At 43.4% G+C, this 22474-nt stretch overlaps 2 protein-coding genes across 3 annotated transcripts; both read left to right on the forward strand.

Moving 5' to 3' along the window:
- Positions 1 to 15780, forward strand: RPP14 (ribonuclease P/MRP subunit p14). Of its 2 annotated transcripts, XM_019469950.2 has the most exons (7): positions 1 to 1012; positions 7256 to 7437; positions 10836 to 10933; positions 11026 to 11110; positions 14436 to 14512; positions 15067 to 15145; positions 15602 to 15780. In XM_019469950.2, the coding sequence occupies exons 3-7, from the start codon at positions 10836 to 10838 to the stop codon at positions 15656 to 15658; spliced, it is 396 nt and encodes a 131-aa protein (XP_019325495.1). In that variant the 5' UTR covers positions 1 to 1012; positions 7256 to 7437; the 3' UTR covers positions 15659 to 15780. The 2 variants fall into 2 exon arrangements, with proteins under 2 accessions (XP_019325495.1, XP_019325494.1); XM_019469949.2 differs by lacking the exons at positions 1 to 1012; positions 7256 to 7437 and adding an exon at positions 7547 to 7745.
- Positions 15665 to 17242, forward strand: HTD2 (hydroxyacyl-thioester dehydratase type 2). The gene has a single exon (XM_019469947.2). The coding sequence runs from the start codon at positions 15779 to 15781 to the stop codon at positions 16283 to 16285; it is 507 nt and encodes a 168-aa protein (XP_019325492.1). The 5' UTR covers positions 15665 to 15778; the 3' UTR covers positions 16286 to 17242.
- Positions 17243 to 22474: the final 5232 nt, after the last annotated feature.

Raw genomic sequence — 22474 nt, forward strand, 5'->3', positions numbered from 1 at the left:
TTAAAAAATAATAAAAATAAAATCTTAAAAAGAAGTCATAAAAAGAAATAAAAAATAAGCCTAGAAAAAAAATAGAAATAATACAAGTGAGAGCAAAATTCAATGACATAGAAAAGAAAGTAGATCTTAGACATGCTGCCAATTCCAATCTTTCATATTCACCAAGAATTCTGAACTTGGTGCAGTCCTGGGGGAAGGGGTTAGTCTGGATGGGTTTGCGTGATGAGGGGAGGTGCCTGGGGTAGCCGAAGAAGCCCCAGGCCTGGAGTAAAGTACTGCAGATGGGAAACGCTATTGGTGCAGGAATTGTTATGCCCGGTGGATGGCAGCTAAGGATCACATCCAGAATTGCTTCAGTGGGGTCATCCGGGCAGAGATGTGTACTGTCCATCCCACCAAGAGGATGGTGGGCAGGGTCTGCAGCGGGATGCAGCTCCCACCTCCCTCTCTGTCACTGGGAAGCATCCACTGGGAGTGCTGAGCGGAGCATATGAAAGAGTCATTTGGACAAACCTAAAAAGTGGGTTTTCACGGTTCTCCTCTGGGCCTGCAGTTCTGGCCCCACCATGTTAGGAGGCCTCAAAAGCAGAAAAGCACAGCTCCCCTTTGCACCCGACGTTTTGCCTTTGCGATTATGAAGAACTTGCTGGTTGCCCCCCAAGCCACAGCCCACTGGGCATTGTGGTGGGTGCCTTTAATGAGAGTTTTGGAAAGAAGAAAAGGGTTACTCATCACAGCCTTGCCTGAAAGACTGCCAGAAGCTTCTGAAATGACGACGGAAAGCCCCAGGAATCACAAGCAGGCTCTACATCCCACTGTCTGGCGTGGGTCCCTCGGGGCTGGATCCTGCTGGGCAGGCATCGAGGAAGCTGAGGGAGAGGCCATGGTTAGGACTCAATTTGCCATCAGTCTGGCTTCTTGTACAGCACAGAGGCAGCGTCAGGAGAGACTGATGCAAGAAACACATCAGTTTGATGGTGCTGCCCATCGTCTGCCTTCCATATGAACCCCAGTGAGTATTCCCCATCCCAGAGAACCTTATCTGTTGCGTTGTCCAAAGGAAGTTCCCAGAAAGTACAGGGAGATTATAAGGTAGGTCAGGCCAGCTGGAAGACTGCACCAGGTGCTCTCCCAAGTATTTTCCATGAATCACTTTATCAAGCTTTCACACACCCCTAAAAGGTACTTATAACTTGTGCCCATTGTATAGCCAGGAAACTGAGGCACTAAGAGGTGAAGAATCTTGCCCGAGGCCACACAGATAACAAGTATAGAGAAGCCTCTTGGTTTATGATTGAAGGTGACTGTGCTTTCACTGGTTCAGGCAGGAGCTCTGGCCCAACTTCCAGTAGAGCCTGGGGCCCTGTTGGCTCACCTGAACTAAGACAGTGTGTGACAGCTTCAGCCACAGATCACTGAGGCCACACCTGGGGCTCCTGCTGAGGAAGATGACCCAGTTGTTCACTCAGCAAATAGTTAAGTATATCCCATTGCCCAGCCTCCTGCCAGGCAGCAAACAAGCTTACTTACATTGCGGCATCAAAGGGTGCCTCAAGGGACAGCCTGCTCATCTCCTCCCTGTCTCTTTTAGAACCAGGACTGGTGTCATGCCCTCCCTGGAAGGACTCACTCCCTCTTGCTGACACCCCCTTCCCTCTGCCGTACTGGAAATGTTCATCAGTGTTGTTTGCCCAAAGCAGTTTTCTGGACGGGAGAAGTCCCCTCTGATTGTTTGTTGTCCCTTGGGGTCAGGCTTGGAAAGCAGGTGATTGATGTAGCTCTGTTCCTAGCTGCCACTCCAGAGGCAGCCCGGAGGCTCTGCCTGGGACCAGTTCAGGCTCCCTTTGAAAGGTAAGGTCAACTCCCTGGACTTCATACCAGCCAGGGCTTTTGCACTCTCTTCAGAGAATTTTTAGGTTTTAATTAAACATAAATACTGACTTAAGGTTCTTCATTTAACTTTCCAAGCCCTGGATATTGATCTCTGGACAATTCATCGGTTGATTAATTAACATTGTTCTGAGATGATGGATATAAATTTTAACATCCACATATACCAGCTTTCCGCTTTGGGGACTTCCTGTCTTAGATCGAGAAATGTTTTATTAAAAGTGGCAATTCACTGGGTCTATTCCAAAAATGTTTGCTGAAATACTCTTTGGCCAGGTTTGGTAGTTTTGTTTTGTTTTGTTTTTTTAACTCTTTGTCTCTGTCTCTCCTCCTATCCTCCCCCACCTCCCACCCCCATGTGTTTCATCACTTTATTTGTCTCATATCTGTCTGTCTGTCTCTTTCACACATGCAGGCAGGCACAAAGAGATACACTCTCCCCTGACAGTTGGGAGCCTGGCTCTTCTGATCTCTCATCTTGTATATCTTCCAGCATCACTCCTTTAACCATACAGACTGGGCTTTCTCACCAGTGGCTTCTCTCCTCACTCCCATCCACCCCAAAGTTGGATGATGTTCATACAAACCCTCCATCCTGGAAAGAAGGCGAAAAAGTAGAGAGGAGGTGGGAGTGGTCACAGATGGGGCAGCAGAGATGTCCTCAAATTACCTGCTGAGGTCAGAGCCAGAGGGTGATGGTGCAGGGCTGCTGTTCTGTACCCCCAGCTCCCCTGGGGCTCTGGGGCCCAGCGTTGCTGCTCTCTGGACTGGAGGTCACCAGGATGTGGGCCTGGGGTTGCCTATGATGGAATCAGGGTCTTGTGTGACCGTCGTTAGCCCAGTCAGGGAGAGGATATCAGATGACTCCTTTCAGCAGCAGGAAGGCTCCCCTCCCTTGGCTCCTGGAGGAACCTTTCCTTCATTGCTTGTTGGATATTTGGTCTCTATACCCTCCAGGCAATGACTAGGAACTTTAGGGCACACCTAGGGTATTTCCACCCTCCAGCAGGGGATGGGAGAAGAAAGAAGGATTCTTAGTGGCAGAAAGTGGCAGCTATAGATGTAAGTATAGGTCTACAATCCCTTACCAAACCTCAAAGAGCCAGATGTGATTCCAAATTGAGAAATTTTCCCATTTTAGAAAGGTATTATGGTGTGTATACCACAGATTATGTAATATCCCCAGTGGGGTCTGGGACTGCTTTACAGGATCAAATGCATTGACATTTCTGCTGTGCAGTGTATGAATATCCGCACTAAATGGGACAAAAGCTATAAAAAACTTCACCTCTGTTCAGATTAAGCGTTGGGTGCCACATGAAGAAAGATTTGGTTTCCATGCTTTTCTTGGATTTCAGAATTGTGGATAAGGAATGGTAGGTCTCCATTCCCTGCTTCCTCTCTCCTGCCTTGGGGTAGAGGTTGGAGGGGTAGGAACTGGGGGATAAGAAGGGGCATCTTGAGGAAGAGTCTGTTCTTCCAAGGTGGGAAGAGAGGCATAAACACAGGTGTGGTCCATGGCTCCCTCTTGTGACTATAAGGGGCAGTCCTGACTTTCATTTGACAATTAGAAAATTATTTAATTTTATAAGCAATTATAAAATTGTTTGACAATTGTTAAATTATAAGAATAATGACCTGTCACTTTAAAACAAATTTAAAAATGAGTGTTTAAAAAATATTCTTATACACACATATGTATAACCAGAAAAGACCCTACAGCTGGTTTATTGATGGTTTGTTTGGCTTTTACATAAATGGGTCCTGTTGGACATTACGGTTGCCACCCCGCACCCCCTGCTTGCTCTTTTCACTTACCTCTATGTTTTGGGACTCCTGTAGGTCAGAACCCACAGATCCCCCTGGTTCCTGGAATGGGGATGCAGAGCCCTCTAAGGAAAGGGGGGTACAGAGAGGGTGTACTTTGTAGGAACACGATGAATCTCTCAGAGAGGATCTCTGAATTTTAAGAAAGCCTCTTGGGCCCCTCCAGAAACAGGCTGCTTAATTACAAGGTGGTTGTCCTCTCCCCACATTCTCTCTTCCTAAGGTCCTAGAGCCTTTTATTAGGGATTTCTAAGGTCACTTGTAAGGAAAGCTTCCTCTATCATTTAAATACATTTCAGAAATTCTGGGTGAGACAAAGTTAAATAATCTGGCCCTTGCTCCAGCCCCAACACAAGTAGGAGACTGACTGGGAAGGAGCAAAAACATCCTCAGAGAGCAGCCAAGATTAGGGCCGAGGCGGGGACCGTCCTGCCACTCCCCTGGATGATGGGGGTGGTTTGGACTTAACAGTCTGGGCAGGAGCTTCTGGTCTTTTGTACCCTTGACTGGTGAGCTGCCCCCAGAGTCCCTGCCTGCAGCGTGTGCTGCTGATGTCCTTCCCAGATCCCCTGTACTGACTGCTGCCCCCACCCCCCACCTGCTGGGAGTACTGGCTGCTGAGGAAACACACCTGCCCTTCTCCCAGAGAAGCGCCCTCAGATGGCAGGAGGCTCCTTCGAGGTTGTGCCCCATCCTCTTCCTCTCACCTCCTGGGGTTGCCAGACAAAATACAGGATACCCAGCTAAATTTAATTTCAGGCAAACAACGAATACTTTCTTAGCACAAGGATATCCTACTCATTGTTTATCTGAAACTCAAATTTAACTGGGCAACTATTTTTCTTTGCTAAATCTGGCAACCCTACAGCTGGCAGTCAGTGACCGGGGAGGAGTGTGATGAAGCCTTGGCCGCCTTGCCTCCAAGGCTGGAAGCTTGCTGGTGTCACTTGTGCTCCAGGGCTCCGTGTGGGATCAGCCTGAGGTTGGGCTGCATCTGAACCCATGGCTTTGTTTAGCTTCTTCCCCGGCCCCATCCTGCTTTCCTCCCCCACTCGCAGGTTTCCCATGAGAGCTGCCCCCAATAAATTACTTCCACAAAGATTCCTATCTCATGCTCGGCCTCTGGGGACTCAAAAACATGCCCGCTTTTCGTATTTCCTGTTTGGAGATGATGCTCAGGGTTGCCTCAAAGAGCAACGTCTAGCCGTGTCATCCCATGGGTTCTGGGGCTTCTCATCACCATAGGCAAATGGCTTATTCTACTTTTTTTTTTTTTTTTAATCTGTGAAGGCAATAATAATAGTGACATTGCAGGGTAGATAGGATAATGTAAGCAAGCAATCTGGTACTTGGCAGGTCTCCCTAAATGGAAACAACAGCTGTCATTCCATAGCCTTTAGCTTCTAGTCATTTTCACTTCCTTTGTCCTACATTTTCCTTTCCTTTCTTTCTTTTTCTTTTTTTAATTTATTTTTGAGAGAGAGTGTGAGTGGGGGAGGAACAGAGAGAGAGGGAGAGAGAGACTCCCAAGCAGACTTTGCGCAGATCCCAATGCGGGTTTGAACTCACAAAACTGTGAAATGACCTGAGTGAAACCGAGTCAGACGCTTAATGGACTGAGCCACCCAGGCACCCCACTTTGTCCTACCTTCTTCATCTGCTGACATGAGTGGATATGATTCCCATGAGGCTGATGGAGATTTGTGGCTATGATCCTACTTGGGCCTCTCTCTTGACTTCTCTTCCTAAAGTTATGAAAGTTTTAGTAAAAGCCACTCTTGGCAGCAGTTTACAAGGCAGGAAGGGGAGCTGAAGAACACAGCAGAAGAGGGGAAGTATGGACTCAGCTCTTTCTCAGCTGCCATCACTTCCAGGAACATAAAATACTCTCAGATCCCCAACAACTTTGCTCTGACGTGTCAGAAACAGAGTGTCCAGAATGGCCATCTTGAGCCAACTGACGCCACCAGTGCAATGCTAGGCAACTTTTATAAAGACCGAGACAGGCTTGTGTGTTATGATTAGGAGTGATGTTCAGATATATTGTTACAAAGGGAAAGCCCCCCTACTGTATCTCTGGAAGGACACTTCAGAAACTCATACCAGGGGCACCTGGGTGGCTCGGTCGGTTAAGGCCAACTCTTGATTTCAGTTCAGGTCATGATCTTGTGGTTCATGAGTTCGAGCCCCGAATCAGGATCTGCACTGACAGTACAGACCCTGCTTGGGATTCTCTCTGCCCCCCCCCCCCCCAATCTTGTGCACGGGCACTCTCTCTCTCTCTCTCAAAATAAATAAACTTTATAAGAGAAAGAGAAAGAAAGAAAGAAAGAAAGAAAGAAAGAAAGAAAGAAAGAAAGAAAGAAAGAAAGAGAAAAAGAAAGAAAAGAAAGAAAGAAAGGAAAGAAAGAAAGAAAGAAAGAGAAAAAGAAAAAGAAAACACCACTGGCTGTGGGGTCTGTGTTGATTTCCTCTATCTCTCCCCCCATCTGGAACAAGTTCTATCTCCTCTGAGGGGAGAAGGAAGGGAAGCAGAAGCTGCAGGACTGCAGAACACGACAATAGCCAAAGACTGAAGTTTCGGGAAATAGCAGACAGTGGAATTTTTAGAAAAGACATTAAGAGAGAAGGTCTCAACTGACTCAGGCTCAGTTTTGGCTGTGCAGGGCAACCCTTTGCCCCCAAAGGAAGTAGAATTAGCACACCCATCTATGAATTACTGCATTCACTAAACATACGTTGAGTGTCAGGCAGGGGAATGCTGTGGTGAGCCAACACAAACAATACCATCCCCATCCTCATGGGGCTCATACTCAAGTTATGGCAGCCCCAGCCCCTCTCCCCCACGCACTCCTGACTCATAACACACAACTGGTGGTGGCACGGTGCAGTATGGAGAGCACCATCTGGAGTCAGACCATCTGCTCACTAGTTATAAACATGTGATCTTGGGCAAGTAACAGCCTCTTTTGCCGCAGTCTCTACCCCTTTAAAATGGGGATGATCATAATAATAGCTACTTTGGGATTGTGTGAGAGTTCCCCGAAATAACATCTGAAAAGTTTTTTTTCATAGCACCTGGCCCAAAGAAAATACTTGATAATTATCATCTATTATTATTATTATTAATTATTAAATATAAACACTATTTGTTTTACGGGTACGGGGCCAAAAGTACTTGCTGGGCTCAGCAAGTACTTATTGAATAAATGCACAGATGAAACCTGGCTTAAATTTGAAGACAGGACCATCTGGACCAACTCAGATAGATACACTACTGTATGCTGGGAGCCACAAGGGACATTGAGAGCGTCCTTGGAGTGCTTGACAGATGCTCAGCAGAAGAGCTGCTATATATAAAGTTGAATGAATGAACGCATGCATAAATGAATGACTATGAAGCGAGCTCCCGGACCGAATAAACACATCCGGAGTCCCAACCCCATTCAGACATTCGCTCATAGAGCATTCTCTGGAGTGAGCACCAGGGGGCACTGAGCTCGGCCAGTCTCAGCTACCGATCACGATTTATCCCTAGGTTCTTAGGAGAACTCCGCGCGGTGACGTCATATCCGCGCCTAGACGTCACGCTTCCGGAGGGCGGAACAGGAGCCAAACGTAAACATCCCCGGAGTTTCCCGGGCCCAGGGTGTGGCCTCTGCGGGGGAGCTCCGAGCTTTGGCAGAGTCTTGCAAGGAACGGGATTCAGGAAGGCGCCAGGTTAGTCCGACCGAGAGCAGAAAAGTGGAAGACCATAGCAGAGCGGTTGTTCGCCGGGATCGGACTCAGTCGGCCACGCTGTTGACGCTAGGACGTGTGCGCCAGGCGCGCGTGCGCAAGACGGGAGTTGCGGCGGGCGGCGCATGGCACTCTGAAGTACCTATCTGCTGGGGTTTAGGACACTGTGCGGCTGGGGAGGTTCCGCCGCGCACCTCCCTGGGGGTTTGTGCTGCGGGGTCTCGGTAGGGGATGGTGGCTGCGAGGAGCGAGCGGGACCATGTGTGCAGAGCGCATGCGCCCGGCGCCAGGTGGGCGTTAAATAAGTGGCGGATGGTGGTCGAAGAAAGTTGAAAACAACCGAAGTGCCCAACAGTGCATGATTGAGCTTTTTTTTTTTTCTTTAATGACTGATTTGGCCCCAGCCTTAAGTATTTAATGTGTACTGTGTGTGATGCAGTTTTTGATTCTTGAGAAACAGTATTGAACAAGATATTCCTGTTTCTTGCAGAGTGTACGTTATGTTGGGGTGGAGGAGGGAAGTACAAGCAGAGAATAAATGAGTTACGTAGTTGTGTTAGAGGCGTAGTAAGTTCTATGAGAAAAAACTAGAGCAGGAGCCTGGAGGGGTTGCCGTATTAGATAACCACCAGACCAAAGCGAGGGGGGAGAGTTGATCAAAGCCATGAAGGAAGCAAGGGAGCGAGCCACCTGGCTACCTGGAAAAAGAGTATTCCCAGCCTGCGTTAAAGCTAGGAGCCAGGCGCAGAGGCGGGAGAGAAATGGTGTATGAGAAAGAGCTAGGAGGCCTCTGGTGGAAGGGGTTGAGTAGGGGAGTATGGTAGGACATGAGATCAGAGCGGTTGGAGGAGGCAGGAGTACAAATCAGGTAAGGCCTTGCAGGACCGGTAGGTCCTTTAGCTTTACTCTGAGTAAAATGGGAACCGTTGCAAGGTTTTGAGCAGAGAAATGGCCGCGGCTTGAATAGCTTTTAATTGACTCATCCTGGCTCTGTAGAAACTAGATTGGGAGGTGCTGGGGCGAAGCAGGTGGAAGTAGGGACATCTGTTACTAGTAGGTCATTTGATGAGCATCCTTGCAGCCATTACAAAGTCTGGCTTCAAAGATTATGATAGCAATGGCTGTGGAAGTGCTTTCATGGTGCTGAGCCTGATGGATATGCCAGGCTGTATGAAGGGCTACCTGACATCCTCTCCTTTAATATCAGGATAACCTGCAGAGGGCAATACTGTCACTGACCCTGAAGCTCAGGCTATGTGGAGGTGACTGCTCAGTAAACACTTGTTCCTTAAGTCTTTTTTGGTAAAATATATATGACATAAAATTTATCACTTTTAAGTGTATGTTAACATTGCTGTGCAACCATTATCACGGTCCATTTCCAGAATACTCCTTAAGTCTTCATTGTTCTTGACAGCCTGAGCCCCAGGCCCCAATCTCATTCCCCTACCTCAGGCAGCCAACTCTATCAAGGCTGATAGTAACTCTTAAAAAACACCTATCATGTATGAGACAACGAATGAAGTGATTCTTCCTGTTCTTCTAGTCAGGGAAGATTCTAATGATTGGGAAAGAATCATCAGGTAGTTATTTCTGCAGTGTTGAAACAGAAGATAGCCTTGAACATATAGGCCTAAGACATCACCATTCAGTAAGTGTTTATTGAATACATACTCGGCGCCAGACACAGTAACTATTAAGTGGGTGGTTGGATATAGCTCCTTGACCTTGACTTGTCATTTTCTCTGGGGATATCATCTAGGAGTAGTAGGAACTAAGCCTGATGCATAGGTTTTTGTAAATGCTGGTTTAGAGCTTTATGACCTTTGCTAAATCCCTTTCCTTGGTTGGACCTCAGTTTCCTGGTTCCTTTAGTGGAGAACCAGATATTAAACAGTATTAAGAGGTTGCATAACAAGGGAATCTAACTTAGAACAGGGTGTCAAGGAAGGCCTCCTTGAGGTGAAACTCCGAGAAGAGGAGGTAACCTGTAAGCTAAAATTCAAAGAATGAGTAGGGGCTATGCAGAGGGAGAGTGAGGTGGGAGTGGAGCCAAGGACAGGGATTCTCCACAGGGGGATCAGCATGTTCTGTGTTCTTGAAAGATCCAAATCTGTTAGGAATGACATCGAGGTCCATTCCAGGAGTTCCTCTTAAACCCCTTGCTGTTTAAGCTTGGTCTTTTGTGGGTTTGCGAAATAGCCCTGTGCAGACATGGCTTCCAGACAGACAACAGGCAAACCCAGCATGTGATGGGACAGCAGAACTACCACCCCTCATTCTCCTGCTCATGTACTGTGTGGACTGAGAGTAAACAAGAAGAGGGCCTTCAGATCCTAGATTTTATTCCTGTATGCAATTTTTTTTTTTTTTTTTTTTTTAAGAGATATACTAGGGGTGCCTGGAAGGCCCAGTTGGTTAAGCGCCTGACTTCAACTTGGGTCATGATTGCACAGCTCATGAGTTAGAGCTCCGTGTCAGGCTTTATGCTGATAGCTCAGAGCCTAAAGCCTGCTTTGGATTCTGTCTCTCTGCCCCTCCCTTGCTTGCTCTTTCTCTCTCTCTGTCTCTCAAAAATAAAAGAGAGACATCCTACTAGAGTGGTCTTGAGAGGACTCAGGAGCCATTGGAATCTGTGTGCCCTTGGGCAAGTGTTCCCTCTCTTTGCTAAGCCTCAATGTCCTCTTCCCAAAAATGGGAGTGATAATAGCTTTTACCTCGTGGGATCATTTTGAAGACTTATGACCTAAAGTATGTGAAGCGTTTAGCATAGAGCTAGGTACTAAGTGATGATAAACGTTCATTGGGATTATGTCATTAGAATTTAAGAGTACAATGGTCTGGCATATATAAAATCTGGAAACTTTGTGTCTGTCTGGGTAACTTTGGTTTGACCAGAATTAGATTAGTTACTCTACTAGGAGTTCTTTTATCTTATTTTTTTTTTTAAGTTTATTTATTTATTTTCGAGAGAGAGAGAGAGAGAGAGCAAGTGTGAGCACAAGCAGGGGAGGGGCAGATAGAGAGGGAGACATACAGTCCGAAGCAGGCTCCAGGCTCTGAGCTGTCAGCACAGAGCCCAACATGGGACTCAAACTTGTGAACTCTGAGATCATGCCCTGAGCTAAGTCAGATGCTGAACTGACTGAGCCACTGAGGCACCCCACTATACTAGGAGTTCTTTTAAAAATCAAATGAGTCAGATACCTGGCTGGCTCAGTTGGTAAAGTATGTGACTCTTGATCTTGGGATTGTGAGTTCAAACCCCACATTGGGTGTAGAGCTTACTTAAAAAAATAAAGATGGGTCAGATTGTCATTAAAAAAGTGAAAAATAGCTTGTACCTTGCTAACTTCTAGCTCTCTTGACTTGATTTCTAGATGTGGTCAGTGTTGGAAAAGATGCCAGCTCCAGCCACTACATATGAAAGAATAGTTTACAAAAATCCCTCTGAGCACCACTATATGAAAGTGTGTCTGTAAGTTCAGTTTCCTAAGTTCTACTTTTGATTACTTTTTTATGAGTCTGAATAGTATGAAATACATTTTTTCCTTTTTAATGTTATTACAGAGAATTTCAAGACCATGGGGTTGGACTGAATGTTGCACAGTTCAAACAGCTGCTTATTTCAGCCTTGAAGGACCTGTTTGGGGAGGTATGAATCACTTAGTAGATTGAACACTCCTTAGATCTTTGTAAGAGATACTAAAATGGTGCTTTTCCAAATACTTTTTTAGAACTGTAACCATATTTGAAATTGCAGAAGTGGACTTTCAGAAATATACTTTGGGTAGGTTTGTTCTAATATGCCTTCTGTTTGATGAGGAACTTGTTAGACAAATGTTTGTTTTAGGCCAATACTACTCATGGTATGGTCCAGATCTGCAACCTGCAGATAGTTTTTTTGCCCATTGTGAAGATTTGTGGCTCGCAGCAGAATCAGCACACCACTTCCTTTACTGAGAAAGTCTCCTTATGTGAAAAATTGAGCTGAAACCATCAGAGGAGCATGTGATTCTTAATCGTGGGGTTGTGAATTCGAGCTCCACATTGGTGTAGAGATTACTAAAAAAAAATAAAAGAACAGCTGAACTAAACAATGTGCTTAGCAATCTTGTTGATTTACATTGTGATACAGCCTCTTATTTTATCACAGACCAGCACATTGAGTAGTCCTCTTTTAGCATTCTCTTGAAAATAGTAGAATTTTGAGAGAGAACAAAGGCAGATGACTCAGAAAATTACTTTCTGATTCATATGTTTTATCAAACCCATCTGGTAAGCATCTCATTAAAATTAAAAACATATACTCCACAAAAGACTCAGTTAAGGGATAAAAAGACATATTACAGACTGGGGGAACTATTTGCAACCTGCATATCTAGAATATGAAAAGAACTCTCAAAACTCAATAGTGAGAAACCAAACATTGCAATTAGAAAATGAGCAGGGGCACTTGGGTGGCTCAGTTGGTTAAGGGTCCGACTTGATTTTGGCTCAGATTGTGATCTCATGGTTTGTGGGTTCGAGCTCTGTGTCGGGTTCCATGCTGACAGTGTGGCGCCTGCTTGGGATTCTCTCTCCCTCTCTCTCTGCCCCTCCCCCCCGGTCAGGCACATGCTCGCTTGCTCTCAAAATAAATAACAAAAAGAAAATGAGCAAAAGACATGAATAGACATTTCACTAAAAAAGATGTACCATTGGCAAAGAAGCACATGAATGAATAGTTCAGCATTGTTAGCCATTAGGGAAATGCAAATTAAAAACAGGGGCACCTGGGTGGCTCAGTCGATTGAGCATCCGACTCTTGATTTTGTCTCAGGTCATGATGCCAGGGTCGTGGGATCTAGCCTCTGTCAGGCCCTGCACTGAGTATAGAGCCTACTTAGGATTCTCTTTCTTTTTCCCTTTGCCCCTCTCCCCTGCTTGCTCTCTCTCTCTCTCAAATTAAAAAAATATTTTAAAAAATACACGATGAGTGGGGTGCCTGGGTGGCTCAGTCGGTTGAGCACCCGACTTCGGCTCAGGTCATGATCTCACAGTCTGTGAGTTCGAGCCCCGCGTCAGGCTCTGTGCTGACAGCTCAGAGCCTGGAGCCTGCTTTGGATTCTGTGTCTCCCTCTCTGCCTCTCCCCCATTCATGCTCTGTCTCTCTCTCTGTCAAAAATAAATAAACATTAAAAAAATTTTTAAAAAAATACACGATGAAATATCACTACACACCTGGCAGAACAACTGAAATTTTATAGATAGTGATAACATTAAATGCTGGCAAGGATGCAGAGAAACTGGATCACTCATGCATTGCTAGCGGGAATGTAAAACGGCACGGCCACTTTGGAACACCATTTGTAAAAGAAAAAATTAAACATGCAGCTACTGTACTACCCAGCAGTTACACACCTGGGCATTTGTCCCAGAGAAGTAAAAACTTACTAGTGTTTGCACAGAACTCGTATGTGAGTGCTTATAGCAGCTTTGTTTGTAAGAGCCCAAAAGCAGAAGTTAGCCAGATGTCCTTCAGTGGGTGAGTAGTTAAATGTTCATACCATGGAATATACTCGATAATAAAAAGAAACACACTATAGATATATGCAGTAGTGTAACTGAATCTCCAGAGAATTATGTTAAGTGAAAAGCTAGTTCCAAAAAGTAACAGTCAGGTGATCCCATGTATGTAATGCTCCTGAAATAACAGTTATATAATCTGGAGAAAGATTAGTGGTTAGGGGTTGGGGGGAGGAGTGGCTGTGACTAAAAAGAGGTAGAAGGAGCAAGCCCTGTGGTGATGGTATAATTCTTTATCTTGATTGTGCTGGTGGTTGCATGAAACTACTTATGTGGTAAAATTGCGTAGAAGTACACACATAAACACGCACACACACAAATACACAAAAATGAGTGCGTATGTCACTGGTAAAATCTGAATAAACTGGTCGATACTAGATTTTTGGTTTTGATATTGTACTACTGGGGGAGGCTTTGAAGGGTGCGTAGAACCTTCCTGTAAATTTCTTTGCAACCTCCTGTGACTTTAATTTTTCAAAATAAAAAGTTCAAGGAAAAACTATTCCTTCTATATGGCAGATATAATACCTGGTTCCTGAGGATGTAGCCATGAACAGACAGGGCATCTGCCTCATCGATGAATAGTCTTGATTATTTTAGTAGAAAACTCTGTTGAACAGTTACTGGCAAGAATGATGAATATTATGCGAGGAAGTATGTGGTTCCTATATGTGAAAGAGCATACCAAGCAATGGAGCTTAAGCTTGAGAATCAGGGATGAGACCTTTTATTTTTATTTTTTTATTTTTTATTTTTTTTTAATTTTTTTTTAACGTTTATTTATTTTTGAGACAGAGAGAGACAGCGCGTGAACAGGGGAGGGGCAGAGAGAGAGGGAGACAGAGAATCCGAAACAGGCTCCAGGCTCTGAGCTGTCAGCACAGAGCCCGACGCGGGGCTCGAACTCACAGACGGTGAGATCATGACCTGAGCCGAAGTCAGACACTTAACCGACCGAGCCACCCAGGCGCCCCGAGACCTTTTATTAAGTAGGCTTCGTGCCCAATGTGGGGCTTGAACTCATGACCCTGAAATTGAAAGTCTCATGCTCCACCAACTGACCCAGCTCCCAGGGATAGGACAGTTTAAACAAAGACTTGAAAGGTGAAGAGTCACTAGCAGTATGAAGAGGTACAAGAAGAACATTCCAGACAGGGAATTGTAAAGAAGCAGGACCGGTACTACACCACTACTAAATACTGTTTTTTTGGAGGAGAAAAGCAGTTGACAGGATTAGTTATTAGACTTTAAGAATGGTGATGACAGGGGCACCTGGCTGGCTCAGTTGGAGGAGCATGCGACTCCTGATCTCAGGGTTATGAGTTCAGACCCCACACTGGGCATAGAGATTACTTAAAAGAATAAAGATTAATGATGACAGTAGTCTCCTAATAGTATTATTCCATACCTAGGTTGATGCAGCCTTACCCTTGGACATCCTGACCTACGAAGAAAAGACCTTGTCAGCCATCTTGAGGATATGTAGCAGGTACAACAGATGGTGGCATATTTGTGGTATAACAGAGCAGAGAGATGAGTGGAGAAATATAGCAAAAATGCTCTCCTCTCAGTATGAGAAGAGTTTTGTCATTGTGAACCCTGAGCAGCTTTTAGAAGTTTAAACTGGGAAGGATATGAACATTCATCCACCGAGCTTACACTATACAGAGGAAAACTCATGATTTGCTTACAATTGTAGTGTTTCCCAATTGATGGTCATGGTTGCAAACTCAGAGATGTGTATTTTAGAAACATTCCCGGGGCTCCTGGCTGGCTCAGTCTGAGGAGCATGCGACTCTTGATCTAGGGGTCATAAGTTCGAGCCCCACATTGGGTGTAAAGATTACTTAAATAAAAATTTTTTTAAAAATTCCTAATTGAGGTTCATTGTATTCTCTGCCTATAACATATTGTGCTTTTACTTTTGAAGTTTTCTCATTTAAATTAGGTTTTCTGGACCTAATTTAACTGCCTGGACCGTCATGAAAGTACTAGGGAGATGTCACCGCGACAAATCTTTATGCATTCTTGATCTTTCCACAGTGGTCTTGTAAAATTGTGGAGCTCTTTGACTCTGTTGGGATCCTATAAAGGCAAGAAATGTGCTTTCAGAGTGATTCAGGTAAAGCCCATTCCTTCACATATTCCAAACCAGGTTGAGTAGGGATGAAACTGCTTTTTAATACATGTTCCATTTTTGTGCCTGCATAAATCTAGTATGGCTGACACTATTCAGCTGGAAGTGGTGGGGAGGGATAAGGACTTTGTTGCTTCTGGAAGTGTGAGACAGAGCACTTAGATTTTAGATTTTATGGGAGATGTTTGGGGATGAAACTTAGAGCTCTTGTGGAAAAGTCTTAACTTTTCATTTATTGCTTAATGCCTAGTGCCTTAAATATTGGAACACTGTTTCTGAACTTACTATCACTTATTTATCTAAGGCCACCTCTAAGGATGCTCTTTAGAATGCTGCTGCATCAGCTTTGCTTACCCCATGAAATTAGGCATGTTTCCACATGCCCCGTGTTTCATTGCAGTCTTTTCCCAATATTTCCTTAACTTTTTCTTTCTCTTACAGGTTTCTCCATTTCTTCTTGCCTTATCTGGTAACAGTAGGGAGCTAGTGTTGGATTGAATAGTCTTCAATGTCAGAAACATTCCTCTGCTCTCAAAAGGTACTTTTTGATGCCAGAATCACATCTGAAGACTGAAGCAGTCAAAAAGCTCCGATTGCTGGACTTTGACAGTGCTGAAGATGTTCCCAGTAACTTGCAGCTATCGTCTTTGGTGGGGTGGGCTTCAGAGGAGAATCTGCCTGAGCCGGCAAGTGCCAAGTAGGTGGCACATTGAGCAGATGCATGTCCGAGTTGGAGACCATGCTGAACTCACCAGGGCCTTCACACAGAGGGACGTGGCCGCCTTCTCAGAATTAACGGGGGATGTCAATCCTTTGCATTTAAATGAAGAGTTTGCAAAACACACCAAGTTTGGAAAGACAATTGTACATGGAGTTTTGATCAATGGGCTTATTTCAGCTCTCCTGGGAACTAAAATGCCAGGGCCAGGCTGTGTTTTACTTTCACAGGAAATTAGCTTTCCAGCCCCTTTATATGTTGGAGAAGTTGTTTTAGCTTCCGCAGAAGTGAGAAAGCTAAAGCGGTTCATTGCTGTTATTGCAGTGTCGTGTTTTGTAATAGAAAGTAAAAAGACTGTTATGGAAGGCTTGGTTAAAGTTATGGTCCCAGAAACTCCCAAATCCTGAAACGTGTGTAAAGATGCATGTTCAGGTGCTAGTGGTACTGTTCGTGAGGAGCCTCTGAGGAAAATAGGTTTTGCTGCTCTTCACTGAAGGATGGCTTATAGACCCAGAAGCCTGAGTTGGGGAAGGGGAGCAGGGAGAGGGGTGTGCAAAAGTCCTCTGTCCAATCCAGTTTTATGCTTCACTCAGACTTGAGTATATTCATCATCTGTCTAGGTTTTTAAAATTGAAAAATTATTGGGAAGGTTATTTAGCTGAAGGTTCTACTTTTAGGATTTCACATCTAGTTAGATATACATTTGGATAACACAAACCTGCCTGTGTCTGTGGAGAGTAAATTCCTCACTTAATTTATAACTAGCATTTAATTATTGAGGACAACAACAGAAGTCAGGTCATCTTTGAACACCTACCTTCTACCAGTCAGCATTCTTAGATCCTGTTGAGTAGTTTCCAGGTCAGAGTTTATTGTATTTGTTCCCGTTTATACCACGATGGCACCTTGTTCCATCATCAGTGGTATTTGTCTTCCAGATGGTTTTCCTGTTATTGGAGAACGGCTTATGCACACACTTGGACTCATTTATGTAAACTCTGTCAATCTCATGTATAAAACGAGGATAAGGACACCTACCACACAGAATTGTTGGAGATGATAGATGCAAATCTCTAAGTACCAGGTCTAGCCTGTAAAGTAGCCACTGTTGTCATCCATTTTCCCCTGTCACTGAGGTTACAGATTCTCCTCAGTTTAAAGCAAACTGGCCCACAACTAAACAGATGACAAGCTAATTTTTCAGGATGTCAATCAGTTTAAACCTGGACTAGTTTGAATGCAAAATTTGTTTTGATAATCCAGATTATTTTCTCCCTCCCTTGAAAATACTGTGGATTCTCCCCTTTATAAATAATACATGCTTATTGTAAACATATTGTAAGAAATAAAATGTATAAGGAACACTGGAGGCCAAATTCTTAAAAGAGTTGAGGGGTAGTGAAAATTAAACAGTATCAAAAAAAAAAAATTGAGGGGTACTAAAGAGGAAATGCGCTTAATGTGTTAGTACTGAGTGATCATCCCCAATGCAGCCGACATAACATAATCTGTAGTACAGCATCCATTTCTGCTCTGTAGCTTTATAGAGCGGTTCTACAGCTAGATGCTTTGATCAGGAAGATGAGATCAAGTGTAATTGGAGGGATCAACTCACTTTTCCTGGCAAAAGGTTTTTCTCCTGGTGGATCAGTAACTAGATTTTGTTTTTACATCAAAGGTAGAAGTTAAGCAGATTACTGGAAAAAGTCATTCTGGGCACTAGAGGGCAGTGATGTGTATAAATAATATTTTTAAACTGTTAGGTGTTGTACCGTACACTAGTTGGTGATGGGTGAGATGAAAATACTAAAATCAATGTGAGAAGCAATGATGCCATTCCCATGGGCTTCAGAATAGACAACATGTGCAGGCTCAGGTGCACCTGAAGAAGACTCATTTATAAGGTGAAAGACTACACAAGCTGAAGTTTTGATACAGCATTGAAAAACAAAATGGAAATTCTGAAAGCTAGAACAATCCTGAAATTTGTATGGAACCACAAAAGACCCGGAATGTTGAAAGCCAAAGTAATGTTGAAAAAGAAAACCAAAGTGGGAGGCATCATGATTTCAGACATTAGCCTCTACTACAAAGCTGTAATCATCAAGACAGTATGGTATTGGCACAAAAACAGACACACAGACCAATGGAATAGAATAGAGGACCCAGAATTGGACCCACAAATATATGGCCAACTAGTCTTTGGCAAAGCAAGAAAAAGTATCCAAGGGAAAAAAGACTGTCTCTTTAGCAAATGGTGCTGGGAGAGCTGGACAGCAACATGCAGAATAATGAAACTAGACCACTTTCTTACACCATACACAAAAATAAACTCAAAATGGATGAAAGACCTAAATGTGAGACAGGAAACCATCAAAATCCTAGAGGAGAAACAGGCAAACTCTTTGACTCTAGCTGCAGTAATTTCTTGCTCGACATATCCAAAAGCAAGGGAATTAAAAGCAAAAACAAACTATTGGGCCCTCATCAAGATAAAAAGCTTCTGCACTGCGAAGGAAACAATCAACTAAAAGGCAACCAACAGAATGGGAAAAGACATTTGCAAATGGCATATTGGATAAAGGGTTAGTATCCAAAATATATAAAGAACTTCCCAAACTCAACACCCAAAAAACAAATAATCCAGTGAAGAAATGGGCAGAAGACACGAATAGACACTTTTCCAAAGAAGACATCCAGATGGCCAACAGACACATGAAAAGATGCTCAACATCACTCATCACAGGGAAATACAAATCAAAACTACATGGAGATACCACCTCACACCAGTCACAGTGGCTAAAATGAACAACTCAGGAAACAACAGATGCTGCTGAGGATGTGGAGAAATGGGAACCCTCCTGCACTGTTGGTGGGAATGCAGACTGGTACAGCCCTCTGGAAAACAGTGTGAAGGTTCCTCAAAAAATTAAAAATAGAACTGCCCTACGACTCCACAATAACACTACTAGGAATTTATCCAGAGAGTACAAGAGTGCTGATTCATAGGAGCACATGTACCCCAATGTTTATAGCAGTGCTTTCAACAATAGCCAAATTATGGAAAGAGCCTAAATGTCCATCAACTGATGAATGGTTAAAGATGTGGTTTATATATACAATGGAATACTATTTGGCAATGAGAAAGAATAAAATCCTGCCCTTTGCAGCAATGTGGATGGAACTGGAGGGTATTATGCTAAGTGTGATAGCTAAGTGTAATAAAAAGAGAAAGACATATCAAATGTTTTCACTCATATGTGGAATTTGAGAAACTTAACAGAAGACCATGGAGGAAGGGAAGGGGGGAAAATAGTTACAGAGGAGGAGGGAGGCAAACCACAAGAGACTTAAATACAGAGAACAGAGTTGATGGGGGAGGGCGGGGGAGAGGAAAATGGGTGGTGGGCATTGAGGAGGGCACTTGTTGGAATGAGCACCCGGTGTTGTATGTAAGGGATGAATCACGGGAATCTACCCCCAAAACCAAGAGCACAGTGTATATACTGTATGTTAGCTAACTTTACAATAAATTATATTAAAAACAACATTATCAATACAAAAACACACACACACACACACACACATATATATATATATATATATATATATATATATATATATATATGAACTTGAACAAAATACAGACTCAAAGCCAAGACTGCATCTTCCTGTAGAACTCACTCTCTGGGACTAGCAGCAGTCTTGAAGTATAGGTCCAGAAATGGAGCGTGATGTGATCATTAATACTAGTAACTACCATTTTTTCACGATTTTCTTTTTTTACCTTTTTACTGTTTTTCACCAATTTTCTTTTTTCTTTTTTTTAATTTAAGATTTGATTTTATTTTTTTAAGTTTACTTATTTTGAGAGAGACAACACAAGTGGGGGAGGGACAGAGAAAGACAGGGAGAGAGAGAATCCCAAGCAGGCTAATGCTATCAGCTAACGCAGAGCTCGAACTCAGGAAACCGCGAAATCATGACCTGAGCCCAAACCAAGTTGAACTGAGCCACCAAGGTGCCCCTTAGATTTTATTTTTAAGTGATCTCTACACCCAATGTGGGGCTCAGATTTATAGTCCTGAGAATAAAGAGTTGCATGCTCTGTCGACTGAGCCAGCCAGGCACCCCAAGGAGCCAATTTTCTACATTAACTCTAATCCTTGAAAACTTTGTGAATTAAAGTTAATGTCCCATTTTAAAGGCAAGGAAACAAGACTGATGCTCTGTGACTTGCCCAAGGCTGTACAGCTAGCGTGCAGTGGAGCTGGGATGCAAATAGGAACCTGCTTGGCTCCAAAGCATTTCTTTCTTCCATCTCCCTGTGGGTCTTATAAACCCATTACTGGAGCACTGTCAGTTTCTATAATAGTATCTTGTTATGTGGCATAAAGTGTTTGGAACCACCATTGTTTAGAATTCTTTTTATATTCAAAATGTGCTAGATCTCATTCCCTGCTATAGTTGTAGCATTATCCTAAACACTGTTACTTGGTGGCTTCCACCCATAACCATCACCTACCGTTTTTCTCAGTTGACACTCAGTGATTGTCTTTAGAGCAGAATTACTGAAATCATTATTCTAAAGGTGAAAAGTTAAGTGTAGGCCAAGTATGGTGGGGGAAGGGGAATGTACCAGATCTGACTGGTAACTGATTTATACTGTGTAATTCAAAAGTACCTTCTCAATATGAGCACTTTGCCTTTCTTTCTTTTCTTTCTCTCTTTTTTCTTTTCCTTCCTTCCTTCCTTCCTTCCTTCCTTCCTTCCTTCCTTCCTTCCTTCCTTCCTTCCTTCCTTCCTTTGTGCTTGCTGGGTCCCATAGTCTTCTTTGATCTCCGTAAATCAATAAAAAGTTGGAATTGAGAAGGAGGTGAGAAGGGACTACTACTCTGTAAGTGATGACTTACTGTTTTTACTCAGAGATTTTCTCAAACCACTCATGGTTTGTAAAAGCTAGCTATAAGAGAAACTGGCTGGTTGTCTTTTTCATGTCGAGCCCTGGAGGAGATGCCAGAAAGAATGAGTCTTCTAATAAAAGCATGGGTTACCCTCATATTAGGAAATTCTCTCTTGGATAATTGAGAGGTGGCCTTGCTTGTACTAGGTCACAAGTGGAAGGAAGTACAAAAGTACTAAGATAGCAGGCCAAATTGTACTAGCACTTTCCACATAGGGGCATTGTAAGACTGCAATTTATGTAATGTTTGATTGCTACAGAAAGATATACCCATCTTAAGCAATTTCAGCCTAATGTACTGGAAAATTGCTTAACAGATTTTTATATTCTATTAGAAACATTTCCATATTGGTGAGATGCCACTCATTTCTTTTTCTGAGCAGCAAATCTTGAGTAGCAACGGGAAGAAAGCCTCACCACAGCCACCATTCATCTTGTAGACCTGACCTGTGAATTCATCTAGAAGAAGAAATTGCTAAATGCACACTGGTACCTCTTAGGTAACCACAGGTTTTCATTTTGTGCTGAATTATTAGTCATTTTTCTTTTATGTTCTTAGAGTATGATTCACAGACCCAATTTACTCCCAAAGAAAATTGCTATTAAATTATATCTACTAAGTTTTTATATTAAAACTTACTCTACCAAGGGTTGACTGTCACTCTGAGCAGCTGTAGCACTCTGAATGCCTCATGTGTTGGCATAATTTATTAACCAGCTCTATCTGAGCAGAATGGGAGTGCTGTGAAATTACTCTTGGGCTGCACTTCAGTATCTCCAGGGTCCCAGATATTTCACTTTCTTTGTTCTTGCCTTGCCTTCATTTGGATTACAAACACAGCAGACACAAGAATTCTCAACATCTTCAGAGAAATTTTGGGTTGGGGCAAAATCAACTAGAAGAAACCATTTAAGTTCAAAATCATAAGAAAACCCAAAACTAATGTTGACACTATGTAAATAGAACAGGATTAATAGGAGGCACCACAAACAGGCAATTTCTAGGCCACAATCAATTTCCAGGGTGGCTTTTAGCTGTAACAGTTCATATGACCTTCTAAACCCTGGGCAAAATTCCTCCATGATGTGATGGAAAATATCAACACGTAAGGGAAAGAAAAATGATCCTATGTGAGTTTGATCAAATTTTGTTGTTTTTTATACAGGTCATCAATATTCAAAGAAATGCAATAATTTTGAGTTGGGAGGCAATGCTGCTTAAGAAGCACTGAGTTTTTCACAAGCTTCTATGATTTGATTGTAGAGCAGTTGCCAGGTCTAGAAGCATCCTCAGTAAAGCATTCTCATTATCTTCTGGCCAAACGTCAAGTTGCCAAACAACCTGTAGGCCATCTAAACATCTGGCAACATACAGAAACATAAATCTTTTTCTTTCCCTGCTAGCCTGAGTAGTTGTGCATGGGGCAAAAACCAAGGTACCACAGAAGTCACTAGCTTTACCTGGCCCGAGACCAGAAGCAAAGCTGATTTGATTTAGATCAGCCCTGGCCTGGGAAAGGTTTCCCCACATTCAGCCTGAGCCACTCCAAAAGCTGTCACAGGGTTTGGGGCCTGGTTTCCAGACAATAGGGACCTACTTATGTCTAGGATCCTCAGGGGATCACTGACAAGG

The sequence above is a fragment of the Panthera pardus genome, unplaced genomic scaffold, assembly GCF_024362965.1.
Source record: "Panthera pardus isolate Hobbes unplaced genomic scaffold, ASM2436296v1 HiC_scaffold_8, whole genome shotgun sequence".
In the NCBI taxonomy this organism is placed as follows: Eukaryota; Metazoa; Chordata; class Mammalia; order Carnivora; family Felidae; genus Panthera; species Panthera pardus.

Coding starts and splice junctions, on each gene's coding strand:
- RPP14 (XM_019469950.2), top strand. CDS start 10,836: ATGTGGTCAGTGTTGGAAAAGATGCCAGCTCCAGCCACTACATATGAA. Junction 10,934..11,025: donor CACTATATGAAAGTGTGTCT/GTAAGTTCAGTT, acceptor ATGTTATTACAG/AGAATTTCAAGACCATGGGG. Junction 15,146..15,601: donor GTGCTTTCAGAGTGATTCAG/GTAAAGCCCATT, acceptor TTTCTCTTACAG/GTTTCTCCATTTCTTCTTGC.
- HTD2 (XM_019469947.2), top strand. CDS start 15,779: ATGTTCCCAGTAACTTGCAGCTATCGTCTTTGGTGGGGTGGGCTTCAG.